General features: G+C 38.9%; 3 protein-coding genes and 1 pseudogene across 3 annotated transcripts in view; 3 read left to right on the forward strand and 1 right to left on the reverse strand.

Annotated features, from left to right (window-relative positions):
• KMT2E (lysine methyltransferase 2E (inactive)) overlaps nt 1–10,146 on the forward strand; it is a 72,692-nt gene extending 62,546 nt beyond the window's left edge. The window contains exons 17-26 of the mRNA XM_049782939.1: nt 1,115–1,369; nt 1,518–1,662; nt 2,595–2,845; nt 3,329–3,385; nt 3,486–4,049; nt 5,005–5,291; nt 6,301–6,389; nt 6,520–6,645; nt 6,823–6,920; nt 7,879–10,146. Of these exons, the coding sequence (XP_049638896.1) occupies nt 1,115–1,369; nt 1,518–1,662; nt 2,595–2,845; nt 3,329–3,385; nt 3,486–4,049; nt 5,005–5,291; nt 6,301–6,389; nt 6,520–6,645; nt 6,823–6,920; nt 7,879–9,372 (3,366 nt within the window). The 3' untranslated portion in view covers nt 9,373–10,146. The remainder of the gene's footprint in view (nt 1–1,114; nt 1,370–1,517; nt 1,663–2,594; nt 2,846–3,328; nt 3,386–3,485; nt 4,050–5,004; nt 5,292–6,300; nt 6,390–6,519; nt 6,646–6,822; nt 6,921–7,878) is intronic.
• The window catches only part of LOC126022747 (small nuclear ribonucleoprotein E), a 417,272-nt gene that overhangs the window by 314,993 nt on the left and 80,570 nt on the right, over nt 1–21,709 (forward strand). The window lies entirely within an intron of this gene.
• SRPK2 (SRSF protein kinase 2) overlaps nt 12,209–21,709 on the reverse strand; it is a 175,496-nt gene continuing 165,995 nt past the window's right edge. The window contains 1 exon segment of the mRNA XM_049783866.1: nt 12,209–13,850. Within this exon segment, the coding sequence (XP_049639823.1) occupies nt 13,666–13,850 (185 nt within the window). The 3' untranslated portion in view covers nt 12,209–13,665.
• Nucleotides 17,213–17,296, forward strand: LOC126029634 (uncharacterized; annotated as a pseudogene).

Raw genomic sequence — 21,709 nt, forward strand, 5'->3', positions numbered from 1 at the left:
TGACAACTCAAAAATATAGGTTGTTTAGGGGCTGGAGAGATAGCATGGAGGTAAGGCATTTGCCTTCATGCAGAAGGATGGTGATTTGAATCCCAGCATCCCATATGGTCCCCTATGTCTGCCAGGGGTGATTTCTGAGGTAATTAAGCTGCTTTCACTTGGGAAAAAAAAAGGGGTGTGCCACATATTTATAGAAACAATCTTTAGATTTATTTTTGTAATGCATGTTTCTACCTCAGAAATGTGAGAATTTATATGCAAATATAAAAATACTTACATACATCAAATTTATAATGTAATAAAATTTACCATAAATATGAGCAAGTAATCTTTATACTTTAGGATCAGATATCTTCACATAGCTAGTACAGTGTAGATCAGTAAATTAAAAATTAAAAGTAACCTTTAAATTTTCACTGCATTAGAATTTAAGGCTTTAAAAATGTAACTTTTCGGGGCATGGTAAACTTGAAAAGATTTCAAAACCCTTAAAAGATTAGCGATATTAGGTAGGGCCAGAGCAATAGCACAGTGGGTAGGACGTTTGCCTTGTAGTGGCCGATCCAGGACAGACGGTGGTTCGAATCCCGACATCCCATATGGCCCCCCGAGCCTGCCAGGAGCGATTTCTGAGCGCAGAGCCTGGAGTAATTCCTGAGCAAGGCCAAGTGTGACCCAAAACACCCCCACCAATATAATATTATATAATATGATATATATATATACACACACACACACACACACATATATATACATATATATATGTGTGTGTGTGTGTGTATGTACCAGGGATATTAGCAGCTATTTTAAAACTGGGTATGTAATGGCATTATATTAATAGAAATTTTGATGGGTAGAAAAGCATTGGGTAAAGTCCATATATTTCTTCTAAGTACCTGAGTTTACCTTAAACAAAAGGAGTAACAAATGTAAGTTTTGTGTTTATATAGGCAGCAATTTACTAGTTTGAAGGATTTTACTACTTTAAAAATCTACCATGTGTTTTATTCCTATTATGTTGCTTTTAGATGTCATATATAAATGACTTAATATGTAATTTTATGTGTCAGTTTCACTTTGGGTACACAGTAATGCAAAATTTTCTTTTTTCTAGCACTTGGTTAATGAATGGTTAAATGAGAAGAATGAGAAGACAGGAAAACCTTCAGATAGTCTTTCAGAAAGGCCTCTGCGCATAACTACAGATCCTGAAGTGTTAGCTACACAGCTGAATTCTTTACCAGGCCTTACTTATAGTCCTCATGTGTACTCTACTCCTAAGCATTATATTAGATTTACTTCACCATTCCTTTCAGACAAAAGGAGAAGGAAGGAACCAACTGAAAACATTTCTGGTTCATGCAAGAAGGTAAACTATCCTTTGAATATATTAAGCTGAAATGAATAACATTCTCATTCCTTTTTTCCATTCCTAGTAATAAAATATTTTGGGAACTAGCTCTGTGTTTATGGGCTACTAACAACTACAAATTCGTTTCTATTTTTATATATTTTAGCGATGGTTGAAACAAGCTCTCGAAGAGGAAAACTCAACAGTTTTACATAGATTTAATTCAGCTTGCCAAGAAAGATCCAGAAGTCCTACGATTAATGGTGAAAATCAAAGTCCAATATTATTAAATGATAGCTGTTCCCTTCCAGGTAATTCTTTTTCATTACTATTTCAGCATTAAGTATTGGAATGATGCATATGTTTATAAAGTATGTATAAAGTATACTCATCATTCCAAGTATTATTTACTTCACAAAGCTATTAAGATAGGTAGTCCTCGATTCATTTTTCAATCAAAATGTAAAATACAGTCAAAACTGGACTTGACTTTCCATCTTTTCCTAGGCTAGGTACTTGCTAGGGCTGATGCCAGAGCCACTTCCCTATAAGCACTGTGATTGAGGGGAATAATCAGTACCTCCAATGTGTACTGTTACTTTTGGGATATAAAAGGTTTGTGCTGCAGAATTTTCCATCTTTTTTGTTTGGAGGAGGGTGTCTTTTGGGTCACATCTGGCAGCACTCAGGGGGTTACTCCTGGCTCTGTGATTAGAAATTGCTCCCATATGTTGTGCCAGGAATCGAACTGGTGTCCATCCTGTGTTGGCCACGTGAAAGACACACACCCTACCGCTATGCTATTGCTCCAGCCCCAATTAACCGAGATTAGTATTTTCTTTTAATTTCTGAATAAAAAATTTACAGTTTAGTATAACATGTTGAGGTTTATGATTGAATTTTTTTTATCCTTGTTTAAGCTTTGGAGGCTATCTTTTAGGGCTATGATTAAAAACACCTGCACTTGTAATAATTATAATTTCTTACAACTATAAGATAAGCATTGGTTTTGGGTCACAATCAGTGGTACTTACGGGAAGTACTTCCAGCAGTCGTAGCACTCCAGCAGTACTAATTTTTGAACCTAGGGCTCTTGCAAGGCTAACTGAACTATTTCCCTGCCCAGTAATTTTATTTGGGGTGGAGTCATCATAATTGATTGCTGCTATTTCAGTCGTTCCAAGAATAATTAGATTTTATAAATACCAGCTGTCTAATTTCTAATAAATTATTTTACCACCAGATTTAACTACACCATTAAAAAAACGAAGACTTTATCAGTTGCTAGATTCTGCTTACTCAGAAACCTCCACACCTACTCCTTCACCATACGCTACACCAACTCACACAGATGTTACTCCTACGGACCCATCATTTGCTACACCACCACGGATAAAATCAGATGATGAAGCATGTAGAAATGGTTATAAGCCCATATATTCACCAGTTACTCCAGTAACTCCTGGTACACCAGGAAATACCATGCACTTTGAGGTAAGAAAAGTAAATTAAAATTTTTATTCATGGGGCCGGAGAGATAGCATGGAGGTAGGGCGTTTGCCTCTCATGCAGGAGGTCATCGGTTCGAATCCCGGCGTCCCATATATGGTCCTCCCGTGCCTGCCAGGAGCAATTTCTGAGCCTGGAGCCAGGAATAACCCCTGAGCACTGCCGGGTGTGACCCAAAAACCACAAAAAAAAAAAAATTTTTATTCATAGCTTTTCTAACCTTTGTAGGAGAAAAATTAGAACATGCCAATTAATGAAAAAAATTTTAAATTCTTACAAAGTCAAGCATAACTTTTGCCAATTATACTGATAGGGTAAGAATAAATGATCATAATTAAATTGACCTTAAAAACAAATCTCTTGAGACATAGTAAAATAGTTTAATACAAAATCTTACTGTAACTATTACTTAAATTTTTACTTTATTAGTCACATTAATTTTCAATTCTAATTATTTCTTTTATGTAGAATATTTCATCCCCAGAAAGTTCTCCAGAAATTAAGAGACGTACTTATAGTCAAGAGGTAAGGAGCTATTCAGAAAGGCTAATTTCTTTTCTTACTATTATTGTTTTATATCAACTTTGTGTAATTCTTTTTTTTTTTTTTTTTAAACTATAAACAGGGATATGACAGATCTTCAACTATGTTAACTTTGGGGCCTTTTAGAAATTCTAATTTAACTGAACTGGGTCTGCAAGAAATTAAGACCATTGGCTATACCAGCCCTAGGACTAGGACTGAAGTCAATAGACAGTGCCCTGGTGAAAAGGAATCTGTGTCAGATCTGCAACTGGGACTCGAAGCAATCGAGCAAACAACCTTACATAAAACCATGGAAACACCTACACATGACAGGACTGACTCAACCAACCAACTGGAATCTACTCACTCTGCGCGGGGCACATTATATTCTTCGTGGGTAAAGAGTCCTGACAGGACAGGAGTTAACTTCTCAGTAAACTCAAACTTGAGGGACTTAACACCCTCACATCAATTGGAAGTTGGAGGAGGCTTCCGAATAAGTGAGTCAAAGTGCCTGATCCAGGATGATAGCCGAAGTATGTTTATGGAAACACCTGTATTTTGTACTTCAGAAGATGTTCTGGTATCTGCTTTTGGAAGGACTGTTAATGATAATTTGATGGATGGAAGCTGCACACCACAGAATCCACCACAGAAGAAAAAGGTTACACATTTATTTCCTGTCCTTTTAATAGTGGTTTTAAATATTACTTGTAACGGCTATAATTATAGTACATGTTATATAAGGCATTCTTTAGTCATAGTTAAATTTATTTTTTGAAACATACACTTACAAATATCATGTAAATTCTCTATAGGAAGAGTTTTCAGAGAAATTCAAGTACTATGGAAAATTTGATAAGGATTATGACTTCAGATATTAAAACCAAAAGAATTTACTTTTCAGCCCAATACACAATACTTGATATTATTATTCCTTTTGTTTTACACACAATAGGCTGCCATAGGTGGAAGAAATGCCTCTTGTCCATATTTAAATGGGGACATACGTGTATTGAAAACCAGTGTTAAAAGATGGAATATAAGTTGACTGGTTTAGTGCCATGATGATTTAGCTCACAGACATATTGACAGTTCGAATGCCTTATTTTCAAAGGAATGGAAGAAACTACAACACTTAATTTTACCTGTTAATAGGTTTACTGCTTTGAAAGTCAAAGAATTTTAGTGATGGTGTGCTTTTAATTTCTATAACAGAGTCCAGTTGGCAACTTTGTGGGAAGCAATGTAGTATAGTGGAAAGAGCACGGGCTTTCAAATAAGACCTAGGTTCGAATCCCGGCTCCAACACTCACCAGCTGTGTGACCTTGAGTGAGTGAGTTACTCAATTTCCTCATCTGTAAAATGGGGATGATGATATATACCTATTTCTTAGGGTTGTTGTGAGGATTAAATAAGATAATGTATTTAAATCATCTAAATACAATGCCGGTGCATAACAGGCATTTTATATTTGTTAATTACTGTATATTCAGAATAAAATTATTTTATATAATTTTCCTAATGTAAATAAATTAATTTCTTTATAAAAATAGTTTGACTCTGATATAAAACAAGAATAAAAGATTTGCCTCCCCTTATCTTTTTCTTGCTTAAGGTTTCTCTATTAGAATACCGTAAAAGACAACGTGAAGCTAGAAAAAGTGGCTCTAAGGCAGAACATTTTCCACTAGTCAGTGTATCACCTCATGCAAGTGGAAGCTTGAGCAACAACAGTGATGGATGTGCCAATCGGAGTGAAAATGGGGAGCAGGTAGAAAGCTCTGCCAGTCTTCCTTTACCAACTCCAGCTACAGTTTATAATGCTACTTTGGAAGAAGCCAGCAATAACTGTCCTATAAAGGAAGCTTCTGCCAATGAGAAGAATGATCCAGAAGTACAGTGGTAAGCCTAAAATTAAAAAATTTTAATTGCAAACTGTGTGTATTAAATATTGCTATTTACCATCCAGTCAGGATCTTACTTTTTCTGTATCCAATTTGCACATATGTAAAAACCTGAAGTATTAACTATTCTGAAAAACATAAGTAATTCTGTTAATAATTTTTCTGTTATTTTTTCCAATAATAAGGAGACAGGTTTATGATTATGATTTTAAAAGTTCCTCTTTACTCGGGGCCGGCGAGGTGGCGCTAGAAGTAAAGTGTCTGCCTTGCAAGCACTAGCCAAGGAAGGACCGAGGTTTGATCCCCTGCCGTCCCATATGGTCCCCCCAAGCCAGGGGCAATTTCTGAGCGCTTAGCCAGGAGTAACCCCTGAACATCTAACGGATGTAGCCTGAAAAAAAGAAATGAAGTTCTCTTTACTGAGAGGGTTTTAAACAATGTGTGTTGTTAAAGGTGCTTATAACTTCCTGATGGTTTTCACAAATATTGCTTGCCAAAGAATCTTTTTCCTTAATCAACATCTCTAGTTTCTTTACATCCCTTACCAACAGTAATACAGGGAGGAAACAACAATATTTCATGCTTCTTCAGCAGGAAGTACAGACTAGATAAAGGCTATAGATTGGCAGGAAACCTGTGCTCCTTAGGCTCTTCCCTTCCATGGGAGTTTCCCAGTACCTTACAGTGCCAATACAATGTAATTTGTAAGAGTTCTTTTTGGTATCTTTTGAGAACTCTTCATCTCTCCCTCCCTTTTCACCAGAAATTTCTTTAGACAAAGAAGTAGAGCGAATTTTTAAAATAAATGAAGGTAAAAGTATCTCAGTTGGTGAAGCTTTTCACAGTAGTGGAGTCAAGAACAGATATTTTCAAATCTTCCCACCAGAATGTTTCCCCAAAGAGCAAAAAGCCTTGATCTGAGAGGACATTTTGATCATAAAGGTAAGGTACAAATAATCTAGCTGCTAGTAATTCCTTTGAGTTGATGACATGATTTTATTTTAAAGGACTGCTTCAACTTCAGTGGAGCAAGTGAGAGAAAGAAGTTATCAGAGAGCTTTACTTCTCAGTGATCACAGAAAAGATAAAGATAGTGGTAAGTTGAGCTTGTTTCTTAACCCCTCTCCCCAAAAAAACCCCAACTGTGGAGTCAGTTAAATCATTCTGCTCCTTTACTCTTTGCTGTTCTAATGTTCTCTTTGGGTCTGCTTCTACTTCATCTCTAGGGGGAGAATCACCATGTGTCCCATGTTCACCGAGTCATGTTCCGTCTTCACCTTCATCTCATTCAAATCACATTCCCCAGTTGAAACCCAAGGGCTCAGTCCCTTCATTCAGTGAACATATGGAAGGTCAGTAAGCAGATGACCTATCATGGTTATTGTTCTAAATAACTTTTTCAATAAAACCTTTTATAAAATGAAGTCAGTTTGAATAAAAGAATAAAAGAATGCAGTGCTTTTTGCAGTGTTAGTAAAAGGAAAATTATTGTAACTTTACATTTGCTATAGGTTTCTTCTGTTTTATAGATCCTGATGCTGATAATCCAGAATTCACGACTGCAAATGAATGTCCATCCCCAGATACTTCTCAAAATACCTGCAAAAGTCCTTCAAAAATAAGCAAGGTAATAAACTGAACATTGCCACTTAGTTAATATGCAGAGATTTTACTACTGAAATAATCAGTTTGTAATTTTCAGACATTTGTCCTGTCAGTCTTGTGTTTTACTCATTTATGCTTTGTCTCACCATACTTGGATATTTGACCAAACACAGGTTGCAAAATCTCCACTGTACTTGTTTGGACCCTATATGAAATATTTTAACCATTCAGTTAATTCTGGAAAACCCTAAGGTCAGGGTAGACTGCTATCTTCGACCCTGGATATCAAAGAATCTTATAAACAATTATCGTTTTAGCTAAAGATAGATTTTTCTTTTTTTAAAACTTGATTGATTTAAAAATCACCCCTGGCAGGCTAGGGGACATGGGATGCTGGGAATCAAACTGGGTCCCTCCTGGGTCTGTCACATGCAAGGCAAATGCCCTACCACTATGCTATTTCTCTGGCCCCAAGAAAGATTTTTCTTAAAGAATTTAAGTTGTATACTTGGATTATTTATATTCAAACAACGTATAAGTAATTAGAAATAAAAATAGTTCGAAGAACCAAGTTTATTATATTCGGTACCAGAGAGACAGTACACATCAAGATGTTTGTCTTGCATACTGTAGACCCAGGCTCAGAACCCTGGCAGTGCATAATGATAGTGGGCCACAAGTACGATCAGGAACACTCCTGAGCAACACTGGTGTGGGCCCAACTGGTGTCCCACAGTAAGGCTCATAAAATGGCTTGTTCACTTAGTGTAGGAGGTAATGAAGGGGGAGAGGAAGCTAAATACTTCAGGAATAACCAAGCTTAATCATCTTGAAGAGATCATTGAAGGAATTCAGTTTATGCTTATTACCAAAACTATCTTACTACTACTGAATCCTTATTAGTATTTTGTTTATGTAAAAAAGTTGTAAAAAATAAAGATAATCTCAATGTACCTAAGATTATCTATGCTTTTTCCTAGTCCGGATCTCCAGGACCACTTTCTTCTCAACAACATGGGAAAATACTCACAAAACCAGATTCCCTCTGGGAGGCATCCGAATCTGAGAATGGTGTTCACCTAAAAACAGAGCTCCAACAAAAACAGCTATTAAATAATACCCAAGCACTTTCAAAGAATCCTCCTCCTCAGCCATTTGTTCGCAGTTCATCTGAGCAACTCTCACAAAAGCTGCCTTCTGCACCAATAAAGTTGCACTGTCCTCCATCACCTCACATAGAAAATCCTCCAAAGTCATCGACTCCTCACACACCTGTACAACATGGTTATCTTTCACCAAAGCCTCCTTCACAGCAGTTAGGATCTCCCTATAGGCCTCATCATTCACAGTCCCCTCAAGTGGGAACACCTCAGAGAGAATCTCAGAGAAATTACTATCCAGCAGCACAGAATGTTCAAGGCAATACTCAACAGGCAACTTCCGGAGCATTATTTACACAGACACCCTCAGGACAATCTTCAGCAACATACAGTCAATTTAACCAACCGAGTCTGAACAGCACGGCACCACCCCCTCCACCTCCTCCACCTCCTTCTTCTTATTATCAAAACCAGCAGCCTTCTGCAAACTTTCAGAATTATAATCAGCTTAAAGGTAGTCTTCCCCAACAAACTGTGTTTACATCAGGACCAAATCAAGCACTTCCTGGCACAACAAGCCAACAGACAGTTCCAGGACACCATGTTACTCCAGGGCATTTTTTGCCATCTCAGAACCCTACTGTTCACCACCCAACTTCTGCTGCTGTAGTCCCGCCCCCTCCGCCGCCTCCACCTGCGCCAGGACCGCACCTTGTACAGCAGCCAAGTTCCCATCAGCAGCACTCTGTAGCACATGTGGTAGGGCCTGTTCATGCTGTCACCCCTGGGTCGCATATACATTCTCAAACTACTGGACACCATCTGCCACCACCGCCACCACCGCCTGGTCCTGCCCCTCATCACCATCCACCTCCCCATCCTTCCACGGGACTCCAAGGTCTACAAGCACAACACCAGCATGTTGTCAGTTCAGCGCCCCCACCCCCTCCCCCACCCCCACCTTCCAGTGTTTTGGCTTCTGGGCATCATACAACATCAGCTCAAGCCATACACCATACTCCTCACCAAGGACCTCCTCTCTTCCCTTCAAGCACTCATCCACCTGTACCACCATATCCCTCACAAACTACACATCATACCACTCTGGGACCTGGACCCCAACACCAGCCTTCTGGAACAGCAGGGCCACATTGTCCATTACCAGTTGCAGGTCCTCATCTCCAGCCCCAAGGACCAAACAGTATTCCAACACCTACTGCTTCAGGGTTCTGTCCTCATCCTGGCTCTGTGGCCCTGCCACATGGGGTTCAAGGACCTCAGCAGGCATCTCCAGTGCCTGGACAGATTCCAATTCACAGAGCACAGGTGCCACCAACATTTCAGAACAATTACCATGGTTCAGGGTGGCATTAAAATGGACTCCAAAAAAACATTTTTTAAAATGTTCTGTAAGATAAATTGTATATTTCATATGTACCTATTATGGTACTTTTTAAAGCTTGTAAATGAAACTTTGTATAAAAAAAGAAAAAAGAAAAAGCACCAGTGCTCTTTTATTATTGTATTTTTCCCATTTTTGCTTTTAAAATTGTGCTGTTAAGCCAGTATTAGGTATCTTTATTTTGTAAGTGAACATTCCAGCTGTTTTTTTTTTGTTTGTTTGTTTGTTTTTTTGCAATAGGTTGGATGCTACACGATCTTTAACTTTTATTGTTGCAGTTAAATTCATTTAGGGAATGTTTTCTATATTATTTTATACATACAGATTAAGTACACAGCTAGGTAATGGCATTATGAGGTTTTTCTTTTCTACCCCCACACCCCCATCAGCTGTTCTTGAGTGCATTGAAGGTATCAAAAACTGCAAGACATATTTTTATAGTTTGGTGTGGAGATGGCTCATTTTGTTTTACCAAGCAAGATGTAATTTAATGTATAGATTTTAAATGTCTCCTGACAAACTTGTAAATAGTGAATTTCTTTTGCGTATATAACTGCTTACAGCTTTTCTCATTTGATATATAGCACTGTATATATGACACGTCTTTGCAAAACTGTGTGATCTTTGTGAAAGTAGAACAGTATATGCCTTTAATTTTTTTTATTTTAAATATACTGTCACATTGAAGCACTGGTTGGGCATTTTAATTCATGTTAATAAATCACAATTATGTCAGTTTTACCAAATTGTCCTGTACAACTTCTGAGATTGGGATCTTTTTAAGTGTGTTTACAAAGTTACATTTTTTACAATATAGGTTTGTAAGGAGCTTCCATTTTCTTTAGAGACTACTACCTCAGTTGGACCACAGTAAGCATCAGAAGGACTTAATCTCAGAATATTCCTATGTGTTGTTTTTGTAGGAGCCAAGAGCCATAGTAAATTAACATGCTATTTATGTACATTTACTTATATCTACCATCATACAAAGTGAACCCATATCATTAAACCATTATACATGATACAATTATGAATTATCATTTACAGCTGTTTGAAAATATGGAATAGTTTTCCTAAAAACACAGTAATATCTAATGTGTACACTTTAGAGCATGATTGAAGTGTCCTTAGGTAATCAAAATTCTTTTAAAATCAGCATATATTACTTGCTATAGTATTTAAAAAGGTAGTGGGAAATATATTAAAATGTGGGTGTATAAAACTAAAGGAAAAAGGCATTCATAGATCTCAAGTGAAATGAAAATGGCCTCTCAGGCATTTTATTGCTGAAATATAAAATGCTATTTCATTACCTTTGAAAAATAAAAAAATATTTTCTACCTTTGAGGAAGATTTAAGTATAACCAGTAATAATGACACTAGTTTAACACATTTTTCGCCATCTAATTGACAAATTTGGCACAGCACACAAATTCTGTGTTTTGGAGGAAAGTAAGCAGACCGTATTTAGCAGTAATAGAAGTTGTCTTATACTTTAATTTTCATTTCTTTTTGAAAATTAGTTGTGATACATTAACAGAGCTGCACTTATTCAAATCTGTTTAGTTTCAAGTTTTAAATGAACTTAATAAAACTTTACCCATCCTTTATATTTAAAACCACAGAAATATTTAACTAACATAGTAAAGCATCCATGTTTAGGAGAACTAAGAATGTTAAATTCTTCATAGTGTAATTTTGCCTACTAGACAAATAATGTACATAAAAGGTGCATACTGTATAAAATGCTGAATCCCACCAGTTCCTTGGCTACTTGTTGGAAGGACACATATTCTCAATTACTACTCTCTAGTAAGAGGGAGAAATACATAAAAATGGGAAGGAGGGGCAAGAGTGGCATTTACAAACCTAGTCAAAACAGTGTTAACAGTTCTCTGCCTTAAGAGAGGGTCTCTAATTTTTACATAGCCAGCTTCTGTGATCTGCTATTATACATCCACTGCTTGTCTTTTCTCTGAAGGCTCCACATGAATAAAAAAAATAATAAAAAGGTTCAAATAAACCATGGTGCAGACTATTAACATTTTATATAACCAGGGGTTCTCATTTAACTTAAGCATTTCTTATGAAGATATCAATAATGGTATAAAAAAAAACCATGCTGTACCAAATACAAATATATACATATATATATATATATGTATTCCTTCTAGAATAATTGTTTCTACATTGTAAACTGGCTGTTTATCATAATGAAGAGATCTTTAAAATCCATAATCTTTTCTAGCATAAGTCAAAATAGGTCAGACCACTTTCTTCGAGTGTATAAATAACCCTTATAAAACTGGTCTATAACCTGGGAAGACAAACGTACTGTGGTTCTTGTAAGAGAGTGTCCTATCGAAATTGTGGTTAGCACTGCTAACCTACATAGGTAACCAACAGCCTCATTTTTTTAAAAAGTAAGCATGCACCTTTCAGTCTATTCCACATAATGCTATTAACTTTTAGGAGGATGTGTCTTATTCCTTATGATAAATATTATTGTTGATTTTTAAAAAGGAAACAAAACTGCAATACTCAATAGAATTCAGTTTTGATGAAACATAAATTTGAAAAAGGAGCACTTAATTCTAGGTAAATATCTGCTACAGCACCTTTCCTATTTCTACATTCTACCATTAAAAAAACAATGAATGGATTTCCTTGTGATAAGCCTCAATGCATGTCATAAAACTACATTTCCTGCAATAGGAACGTAGATATTTTCATTTTTATTAATTACACTAAAAAAGCAAGTGTTTGTTGACTATTCAAATATAGGCTAATGACCAAGGCAATGTCTGGAAAAAAAAAGCAATACTTTAATTTTTAAGACAACTGCAAGCACCTCAAACAATGGATTATTGTTACAACACTTGTTATCTTTTCACAATCTAATTATTGCAAAGGCATATATGGATAAATGTTAATGGACAATGTCAAGAAAAAGAGGCACCTTAATGAATTTAAATTTCTTTTAAAAAAAAAACTCATTCAATCCAATGACTTCTAAAAGAGGCTGAATATACCTCAATGTCACATTCTAAAATTGTATTGCCTACTATGGTTTGTGTCCTGGATTCTGCAATTTAAAGGAAATGTATTTAAAAAAAAAAAAACAAAAAAAACCTGCAAAGGGAAATTTTAAATTTATGGGAAGACAATAAGTAAACTATATCATAGCCACACATAAAACTATGGAATGAATGTGACTACTTTTACCTCTCAGTGTTAGAGTTTTGCCTATTGTACTGCAAACTATATGTGGCATACCTTGGATTTAGACAAATAGTTGCAAGCGTTCCTCAGCCATCATAGATATATATTTTTTCATTCACACACCGAACATGTTTCCTTGTCCAATTTAATCTATATTGAGTTTAACTTACAGGTGCCTAGAGGAGGCAACAGCACATGGTTCTGAGATCATTTTAAAGACAAATATTTCTTTTTCTTAAGTAATTTTTTTAAATATGAGGGAAAAGAAAGAATGGGAATGCTAACCCCTAATCTTTACCAATAATTATTTTAGCATGAGAAGTATGTCTCTTCCTCTAAAGTGTCATATATGGAATGATATCCTTTAGTCCAGAGCCACTTTTTTAAAACTCCAATGTGAAAGAATTATGCTATGGAATGACAAGTTTGCACAACTCCTTGGGCAGTTAAATTCTGCTACATGCACACAGGCTACAAAGCAGTCAAGACTTAGTAGCTCTTCAGAAATTTGAGTCCCCATCCTTATTTAATGGAAATCAACATTTACAGGGTGCATTTACATATACTATAATACAGGAATGATGTCCCTTTGCCAGAAGATAAAATTTTACATTTCCTTGCTATAGTTCTTGGTTCCAACTTGATATGGTCTTAAGATTGTAAATTATATAGTACTCAGCTAAAATATCTCTTCATAAATAGTTACAAAACTTGCCAAAACACAAGGAGGGAAAGTGTTTTTCGTTCAAAGAAACTGACACTTGAATGTCACACAAACACAAGAAACGAAGCTTGGAGACATGTTATTGTTTCCAGAAGAAAAAGGGTCAGTAAACTACTAAGCTGAAGACAATAAGACTACCCTTCCCCAGGATCACAGTGCACAAAAGCAAAATGTCAAACAGTACCTCAAAGCAAAATAAAGGTCTGAGGATGAAGCCAGCTCACTTGTAATCCTGTTAAAGAATGAGAGTCACCGTTTAGGTCCAATGTCAGTACTGGAAAACATTTGCTAGCTCAGAATGCTATATTTGTAAAATCTGCTAAGAATTCAACCAAGGATGCCGAAGGCATTCGCCAGCTGATGCTCGTTTTTCTGGAACCATTTCTAGCATTGGGATGAGGAAATCTGTAAACTGTGCTGCATCTTCAGGGGGCCAACCATACTTTTCCACAAGTACATCAAAGAGGCTCCAGGGCTTCAGCTTGGTGATGTGTCGCAGTTCTCCTGCAAGAAAAAGACAGGAAAGGTCAAACGAGTCCACATTTCCCTTTTCCTACATGGATCCAGTCAGGTTCTAGTCAAAGAAACAAGAAAACCAACATGTTCAATTAACACTATAGCAATAACAAAGCAAGATAGTTTTCCCCCTTCCAGCAGTAAACCAAACATATATAGTATTTCATATTTCCAGTGAGCGTAACCTGAATGTCAACAGGATTAATTCAAAAGAGGACAATTCCATTTATAGGGCTTTAGGTAAATGAGATCATTCTAGATGTTTTCTTGTGTAAAAACTGAGGGAAGCATTCATTTGAATTGGGATTCTTACAGATTTGCTGTCCCTTGCTAATCTGTATTGAAATGAGCTTTAAGAGAGGACACACTCCATGGTGAACGATATACATGCCAAGAAAAAAAAAGTCTTCCCCACAGAGCAGCACCAGAGAGACTTTCTGAGACATGGACTTTAATCTACTGTCCAAGAAGGGGCTGCAGCTTTGTTGAGGACCCTTTGAAATGTGATTCATGGTATTAGGGAATGAAGTTTACATTTTCATTTTAAGTAGGCAGAAGTAGGTGGTTACTATACTGGATAGCAAGCACAACTCCGGAGGCAAAATGAAATTCAATACTGCCCACATCTACCCAAATTTTGTAAAAACCAGATCATTTCTAAGATTTTCAAAATGATTGAACTTGGGAAAAAAATTCTGGGTGGGGTTCAAAAAGGCCCAACAAGGAGGAAAGAGTGAGTAAATGGTTGTTTTCGTAACAGGAAAGAAGTGGTCTCCCCGATTACCCTTCAGTATCTGCCCACAGAGGCAAAGTGTTACAACTGTACCCCATTTCCCCAACCTCTGTGGGGCCCAGCCAGCAAGCCCAGGTACACTTGCCAGCAGCGTAAGTACTTGTTTCTCATCCACTGACTATAAGTTTATCAACACAACAAACTTTCCAAGACATACATCAAAAAGAATCATGCTGGGGTCAGAGAGATAGCACAGTGGCATTTGCCTTGCAAGCAGCCGATCCAGGACCAAAGGTGGTTGGTTCAAATCGCAGTGTCCCATATGGTCCTCCGTGCCTGCCAGGAGCTATTTCTGAGCAGAGAGCCAGGAGTAACCCCTGAGCACTGCTGGGTGTGGCCCAAAAACCAAAAAAAAAAAAAAAGAATCATGTCAATGATTACAAAAGTCTATGGCCAGGTCTATTTTACAATTTATTCCACATTTTCTTTTTTTTATTCATAAAAGAAGTGAAAACTTCCTTTATTATAGGAAATTTGAAAATAAAAGGAGAAATTATCTGGAATACCATCACACAATAACTAGTTCTTTTTGTTGTTTTATTATCCAGAATATCCAATGGTTATGGGTGAGGAATAACTCATAGTGGGCTGAGAGAACAATACAAGATGCAGGAAATGGAACCCAGTTTGGTCATGTGCAAGGCAAGCACCCCCCTGCTGTACTATATCACTCTGGCCCCATGACTGATTCTTTTTGCCTGGACTCTTTGCAGAGTATCTATCATCTTTTTGAGGATATGTACATAACTGGACTCCTGATTCAAAAGTGTGTGTGTATGTGTGTGTATTGTATATATCTGGACTCCTGATTCAAAAGTGTGTGTGTGAGGATTGTACATAACTGGACTCCTGATTCAAATGTGTGTGTGTGTGTGTGTGTGTGTGGATTGTACATAACTCCTGTTAAAGTGTGTGTGTCTGTGTGTATTGTACATAACTGGACTCCTGATTCAAAAGTGTGTGTGAGTGTGTGTGTGTGAGTGAAGAGATTGGAGAGGGAGAGAGATACAAGCTATCTTTTATTGAATGAAACTTAGATGTGAGAAGCCATTAGGAAAAATGAAGTCAAGAGATTTGCTTACATCCCCCAAGCCTGCCAGGAGCGATTTCTGAGCATAGAGCCAGGAGTAACCCGAGTGCTGCCGGGTGTGACCCAAAAACCAAAAAAAAAATGTGCTTACGTATGGATAGATATGGAAAGTACTATGCTGAGCAAAATAAGTCAGAGGGAGAGGGACAGACAAATGATCACACTAATTTGTGGGGTATTATCAAAAAAAAAAAAAAAAAGAATATAGTAGTAATACTAAAAGACAAAGGGCCAGGAGGACCAGTCCTTCGTAGAAAACTGCCCACAAACAGCAGGGAAGTGCAGTTAGAGCAGAGAAGGGACTACTATGATAAATGAGAGTTGAAAATGAATCCTCTGAACAAGAACTGGGTGCTGAAAGGAGAGAGGATATACATGATACCCCTTCAGTAACAATATTTCAAACCACAATGTCTAAATCAAAAAGAAAAGAAAAATGTCTGCCATAGAGACAGGCTGGTGAGAGTGGTGGGTTTGAGCAGGAGGGAAACTGGGGACATTGTTGACAGGAAATGGGCACTTGGTGATGGTTGCTGGACATTTTATGACTAAAACTCAACCATAAACAATTTTGTAACTGTGTTTCACTGTGATATAATTAAAGAATAAAAAAATGAGGGGCCGGAGAGCTAGCATGGAGGTAAAATGTTTCGGTGGTTCGAATCCCGGCATCCCATATGGTCCTCTGAGAAACTTCTGAGCATAGAGCCAGGAGTAACCCCAGAGCGCGGCCGCGTGTGACCCAAAAACGAAGGAAGAAAGGAAGGAAGGGAGGGAGGGAGGGAGGGAGGGAGGGAGGAAGGGAGAGAAAGAAGGAAGGAAGGAAGGAGGAGGGAGGGAGGAAAGGAAGGAGGGAGGGAGGGAGAAAGAAAGAAGAAAGAAGGAAGGAAGGAAAGAGAAAGGAAGGAAGGAAGGAAGGAAGGAAGGAAGGAAGGAAGGAAGGAAGGAAGGAAGGAAGGAAGGAAGGAAGGAAGGAAGGAAGGAAGGAAGGAAGAAGGAAGAAGAAAGAAAGAAAGAAAGAAAGAAAGAAAGAAAGAAAGAAAGAAAGAAAGAAAGAAAGAAAGAAAGAAAGAAAGAAAGAAAGAAAGAAAGAAAGAAAGAAAGAAAGAAAGAAAATAGAGAAAAAGCTGGCTGTAGAGATAGCACTGCAGTAGAGCATTTGCCTTGCATGCAGCCAACTCAGAATGGATGGTGGTTCAATTCCCAGCATCCCATATGGTCCCCCAAGCCTGCAAGAATCGATTTCTGAGTGCAGAGCCAGGAGTAACCCCTGAGCACTGCCGGGAGTGACCTATAACCCCCCTAATAAGTAAATAAAAATAGAGAAAAAGCAATATGCTATTAAACTTACTTGCTTTCAAATAAAAGATATATTGACAAAGAAAAAAGAAAGGAAAGAGGAAGACTATGTCACAGTGATACAATTAAAGAATTTAAAAAATTTTAATACTAAAAGGCAATCTGGGGGTGCTCGTTTCAGCAGCACATATACTAACATTGGAATGGAACAGAGAAGATTAGCATGGCCCCTGCACAGGATAACACGCAAAAGGCAATCTGGGGTCAGAGCAATAGCTCAGTAGTACGGCACTAGGGAGTTTGCCTGACCCAAGACAGACCCAGGTTTGATCCCAACATCCTATATGGTCCTGCCAGCCTGCTAAGAGTGGTTTCAGAGCGCAGAGCCAGGAATAACCCCTGAGCATTGCTGAGTGTGGCCCAAAAACACCCAAAAGGAGGGGGGGCAATTTGCTATTAAGTATGTAAATATAACCTGATTTTGAATAAAAAAAACATATTGACAAAAAGATGTGAGATGGGAGAAAGGGAAGCACATGTTCAAGAGAGAACACCAGCTTCTCCAGAGTGAAAAGAACACAAGACAAGTGAGATACGTGTTCAAGGGAGAGCATGGACTTGAAAAGTAAAGCCTTGGTTTGTTGTTGTTGTTGTTGTTGCTGTGTTTGGGGAACACATCCAGCTGTGTTCAGAAAACACTCTTGGGGATACTGTGCGGGGGGGGGGGGCATATGGGGCTCCAGTGATTGAATGACTGAACCCAAATCAGCCAGGTGGCAAAACAAATATCCTATATCACTCTACTTTCCCTCCAGCCCTGAGAATATTTACCTTTCTCGTGTGTGTTTGTGTGTGCGTGTGCGTGTGCGTGTGCGTGTGCGTGTGTGTGTGTGTGTGTGGTTTTTGGGTCACACCCGGCAGTGCTCAGGGGTTATTCGTGCGCGCGCAGCGCAGTGTGCGTGTGTGTGTGTGTGTGTGTGGTGTGTTGTGTGTGTGTGTGTGTATGTGTGGTTTTTGGGTCACACCCGGCAGTGCTCAGGGGTTATTCCTGGCTCCAGGCTCAAAAATTGCTCCTGGCAGGCACAGGGGACCATATGGGACGCCGGGATTCGAACCGATGACCTCCTGCATGAAAGGCAAACGCCTTACCTCCATGCTATCTCTCCGGCCCCACCTTTCTCTTTTAAAACTTTATTGATTGATTGGTTTCTGGGCCATACCTAGCAGAACTCAGAGGTTACTTCTGGCTCTCCACTCGAAATCGCCCCTGGCAGGTTGGGGAACCATATGGGATGCCAGGAATAAAACCCAAACCCGGTCCCTCCTGGGTTGGCTGCCTGCAAGGCAGATGCTCTACCGCTGTGCTATCTCTCCGGCCCTTAAATGTAAGTCTAGGGGCCAGAGAGATAGCATGGAGGTAAGGCCTTGCATGCAGAAGATCGGTGGTTCAAGTCCTGGCATCCCATATGGTCCCCTGAGCCTGCCAGGAGTAACCCCTGAGCGCTGCCAGGTATGACCCAAAAACCAAAAAAAAAAAGCAAAAAAGCAAGTGTAGTTACTGATTGTTTATCCCCTTTTAATCAGAAATGCACATTCTACAAAGCAATAATTCAGAGGGAAAGGGACTGACCTTGTATGAGATCTACATGGGCTCAAGCCCAACCTAAGGCATTAAACCACCCAGTCTCAATGTATGATGATCACAAAATTGTATGCACTTGAAAAATGACTTAAGCTCAGTAACAAAACAAGGATAATTTAAAAACCCTGATGGGGAAGGGCTGGAACAATGGCACTAGAGGTAAGCTGTCTACCTTGCAAGCACTAGCCTAGGATGGACCACGGTTTGATCCCCTGGCGTCCCATATTGTCCCCCCAAGCCAGGAGCGATTTCTAAGCACACAGCCAGGAGTAACCCCTGAGTGTCAACAGGTGTGTCCCAAAAAAAAAAAACAAAAACAAAAACTGAGGGATCAACCTTTAAGGCACTGTTTATAGTCAACCTTAGTATAAGGTCTCAAGCACTTCCAGGAGTATGTAAGCCCTAAGCATAGCTGGCTATAGCCCCAAACCCAATTGAGAGCTATCAAGCCTGTGTATGTCCTATTTGCAGAAATGACAAGAGGAGCCTCTTATCAGGAGGAAGGGTCTCAGCCCATCCTCAGTTCCAGCCACCTCCCCCAACAGTGATCTTAAAATTTGCAGTCAATAAGAGTTCAATCCTAGCACCCTAAATAGTTCCTAAAATCCATAAGAAATAATTCCTGAACTTAGCCGGGAGTAAGGCCCGATCACTACCAGATATGTCCCAAACCCAAAAATAAGGAATATAAATTTAAATATAATAATATGGGCTAGAGGGGCCAGAGAGATAACATGGAGGTAAGGCATTTGCCTTTCATGCAGAAGGTCATTGGTTCAAATCCTGGCATCCCATATGGTCCCCCCCGAGCCTGCCAGGAGCGATTTCTGAGCATAGAGCCAGGAGTAACCCCTGAGCACTGCCGGGTGTGACCCAAAAACCAAAACCAAAAACAAAAAACAAAACAAAAAAAAAAAAGATAACTAGCCTTGCACTGGATAATCATTGGCACCACATATGGGACCCTGAGCACAGAGTCAGTAGATCCTGAGACTTACTGACGACCACCATCTCCTGCAATCTCAAAAATAGAAGATAATAGACATCTTTAAACTATTTTGGAGAGATAGCACAGTGGTAAAGCATTTGCTTTGCAAGCAGGCAACCCAGGACAAACCTGGGTTTGATTCCTGGCATCCCATATAGTTCTCCAAGCCTGCCAGGAGTGATTTGGGGGGGGGGGAGGGGCACAACTCAGGACGCTCAGGAGTTACTCCTGGCTATGCACTCAGAAACTGCTCCTGTCATGGGGGACCATATGGGACACAAGGGATCGAACCAAGGTCCATCCTAAGTCAGCTGTGTGCTAGGCAAACACCCTACTGCTGTGCTTTCACTCCTTGTTTCTTTTATTTAGTAAAATAGATTAAGTTATGTCCTGCTGAAACAGATTCTGCAAATAATTAGATAGTCCATTGTGACCGTCTAATTCTTTAACCTTCCCCTTTCCTGAGGGAGACTGAAAGGGCCACGTCTGAAGGGGGAGTCCTCCTCCTATGACCCTGATCACACCTGCCAACCCTACATATTAAAGTGTTTTACAAAGAAAGTAGTTTACTACTTCCATTATACCTATCTTGAAATATGTGATTTTTGTGAGGCAAATACTGCATTCCTGTCCAGTATTACAACATTTATAACCCTCAGAGAATTAAATGTACAAGCACATGGAGTTGGCATGACACATGAGAGGACTGTGAAGGCAAATCCTAGAAATGCAGCTTACTGACAACTAGAATAGAAACTAGCAAACAAAACAATATACATATCAATAAATACTAGTACAAAGAAACCTCAAAACATGGGAAAATGCCACAAATTCCTATATTAGGAAAATACATGCAAGTAAATTTCAAGCTCAAAGTTGAAAAAAAACTATGACTCAAAAGATCTCATGTATAAGAGATGAAACTGAAACTCGGGCCGGAGAGATAGCATGGAGGTAAGGCCTTTCATGCAGAAGGTCATTGGTTCGAATCCTGGCATCCCATATGGCCCCCTGAGCCTGCCAGTAATGATTTCTGAGCGTGGAGCCAGGAGTAACCCCTGAGCGCTGCTGGATGTGACCCAAAAACCAAAAGAAAAAAAAAATGGAAAGAAAAAAGAAAAAGAAACTGAAACTCATTGAATAAACTTTCTTATTATTTAAGCATGTTTCCTTAGACACCATCAAAACAAAACATCCACAGTAAAAATGAGTAAAGGGAACATAGATATGGCTGTGCCAAAGAATAGTACAGAGGGTGGGGTGCTGGCTCTGCACACAGCCAATCTAGGTTTGATCCCCTGCAACATTTGGTCCACAAGCCTGCCAGGAGTGATCTTGGTGCGCAGAGCCAGGAGTACCGCTATGTGTACACTAGAATAACTAGGTGCCCCCCAAACAAAAAATAAATTAGGTAAGTTGGACTTCACTAAATTGAAGCATTGATCTTCACAGAATCAAGAGAATCACATAGGGCCCGGAGAGATAGCACAGTGAGTTTGCCTTGCAAGCAGCTGATCCAGGACCAAAGGTGGTTGGTTCGAATCCCGGTGTCCCATATGGTCCCCCGTGCCTGCCAGGAGCTAATTCTGAGCAGATAGCCAGGAGTGACCCCTGAGCACTGCTGGGTGTAGCCCAAAAAAAAAAACAAAAAAAAAAAAACCAACAACCAGAGAATCACATGACCAAAATTGTTAAAATCATCCTGACAAGCTTAATCTGACATTAAAAAAAAAAAACCATGGGGCCGGGTAGGTGGCGCTGGAGGTAAGGTGTCTGCCTTGCAAGCCGCTAGCCAAGGAAGGACCGCGGTTTCGATCCCACCGGCGTCCCATATGGTCCCCCCAAGCCAGGGCGATTTCTGAGCACATAGCCAGGAGTAACCCCTGAGCGTCAAATGGGTGTGGCCCAAAAACCAAAAAAAAAAAAAAAAAAAAAAAAACCATGAAACATAGTATTGTGCTCTACTAAGGTATTACTGCCATTGTAAACAGATTATTAGTTTTTTTTTCTTTTTTTTAAATTTATTTAAAGAAAA

This window comes from Suncus etruscus, chromosome 1, assembly GCF_024139225.1.
Source record: "Suncus etruscus isolate mSunEtr1 chromosome 1, mSunEtr1.pri.cur, whole genome shotgun sequence".
NCBI classification, from domain to species: Eukaryota; Metazoa; Chordata; class Mammalia; order Eulipotyphla; family Soricidae; genus Suncus; species Suncus etruscus.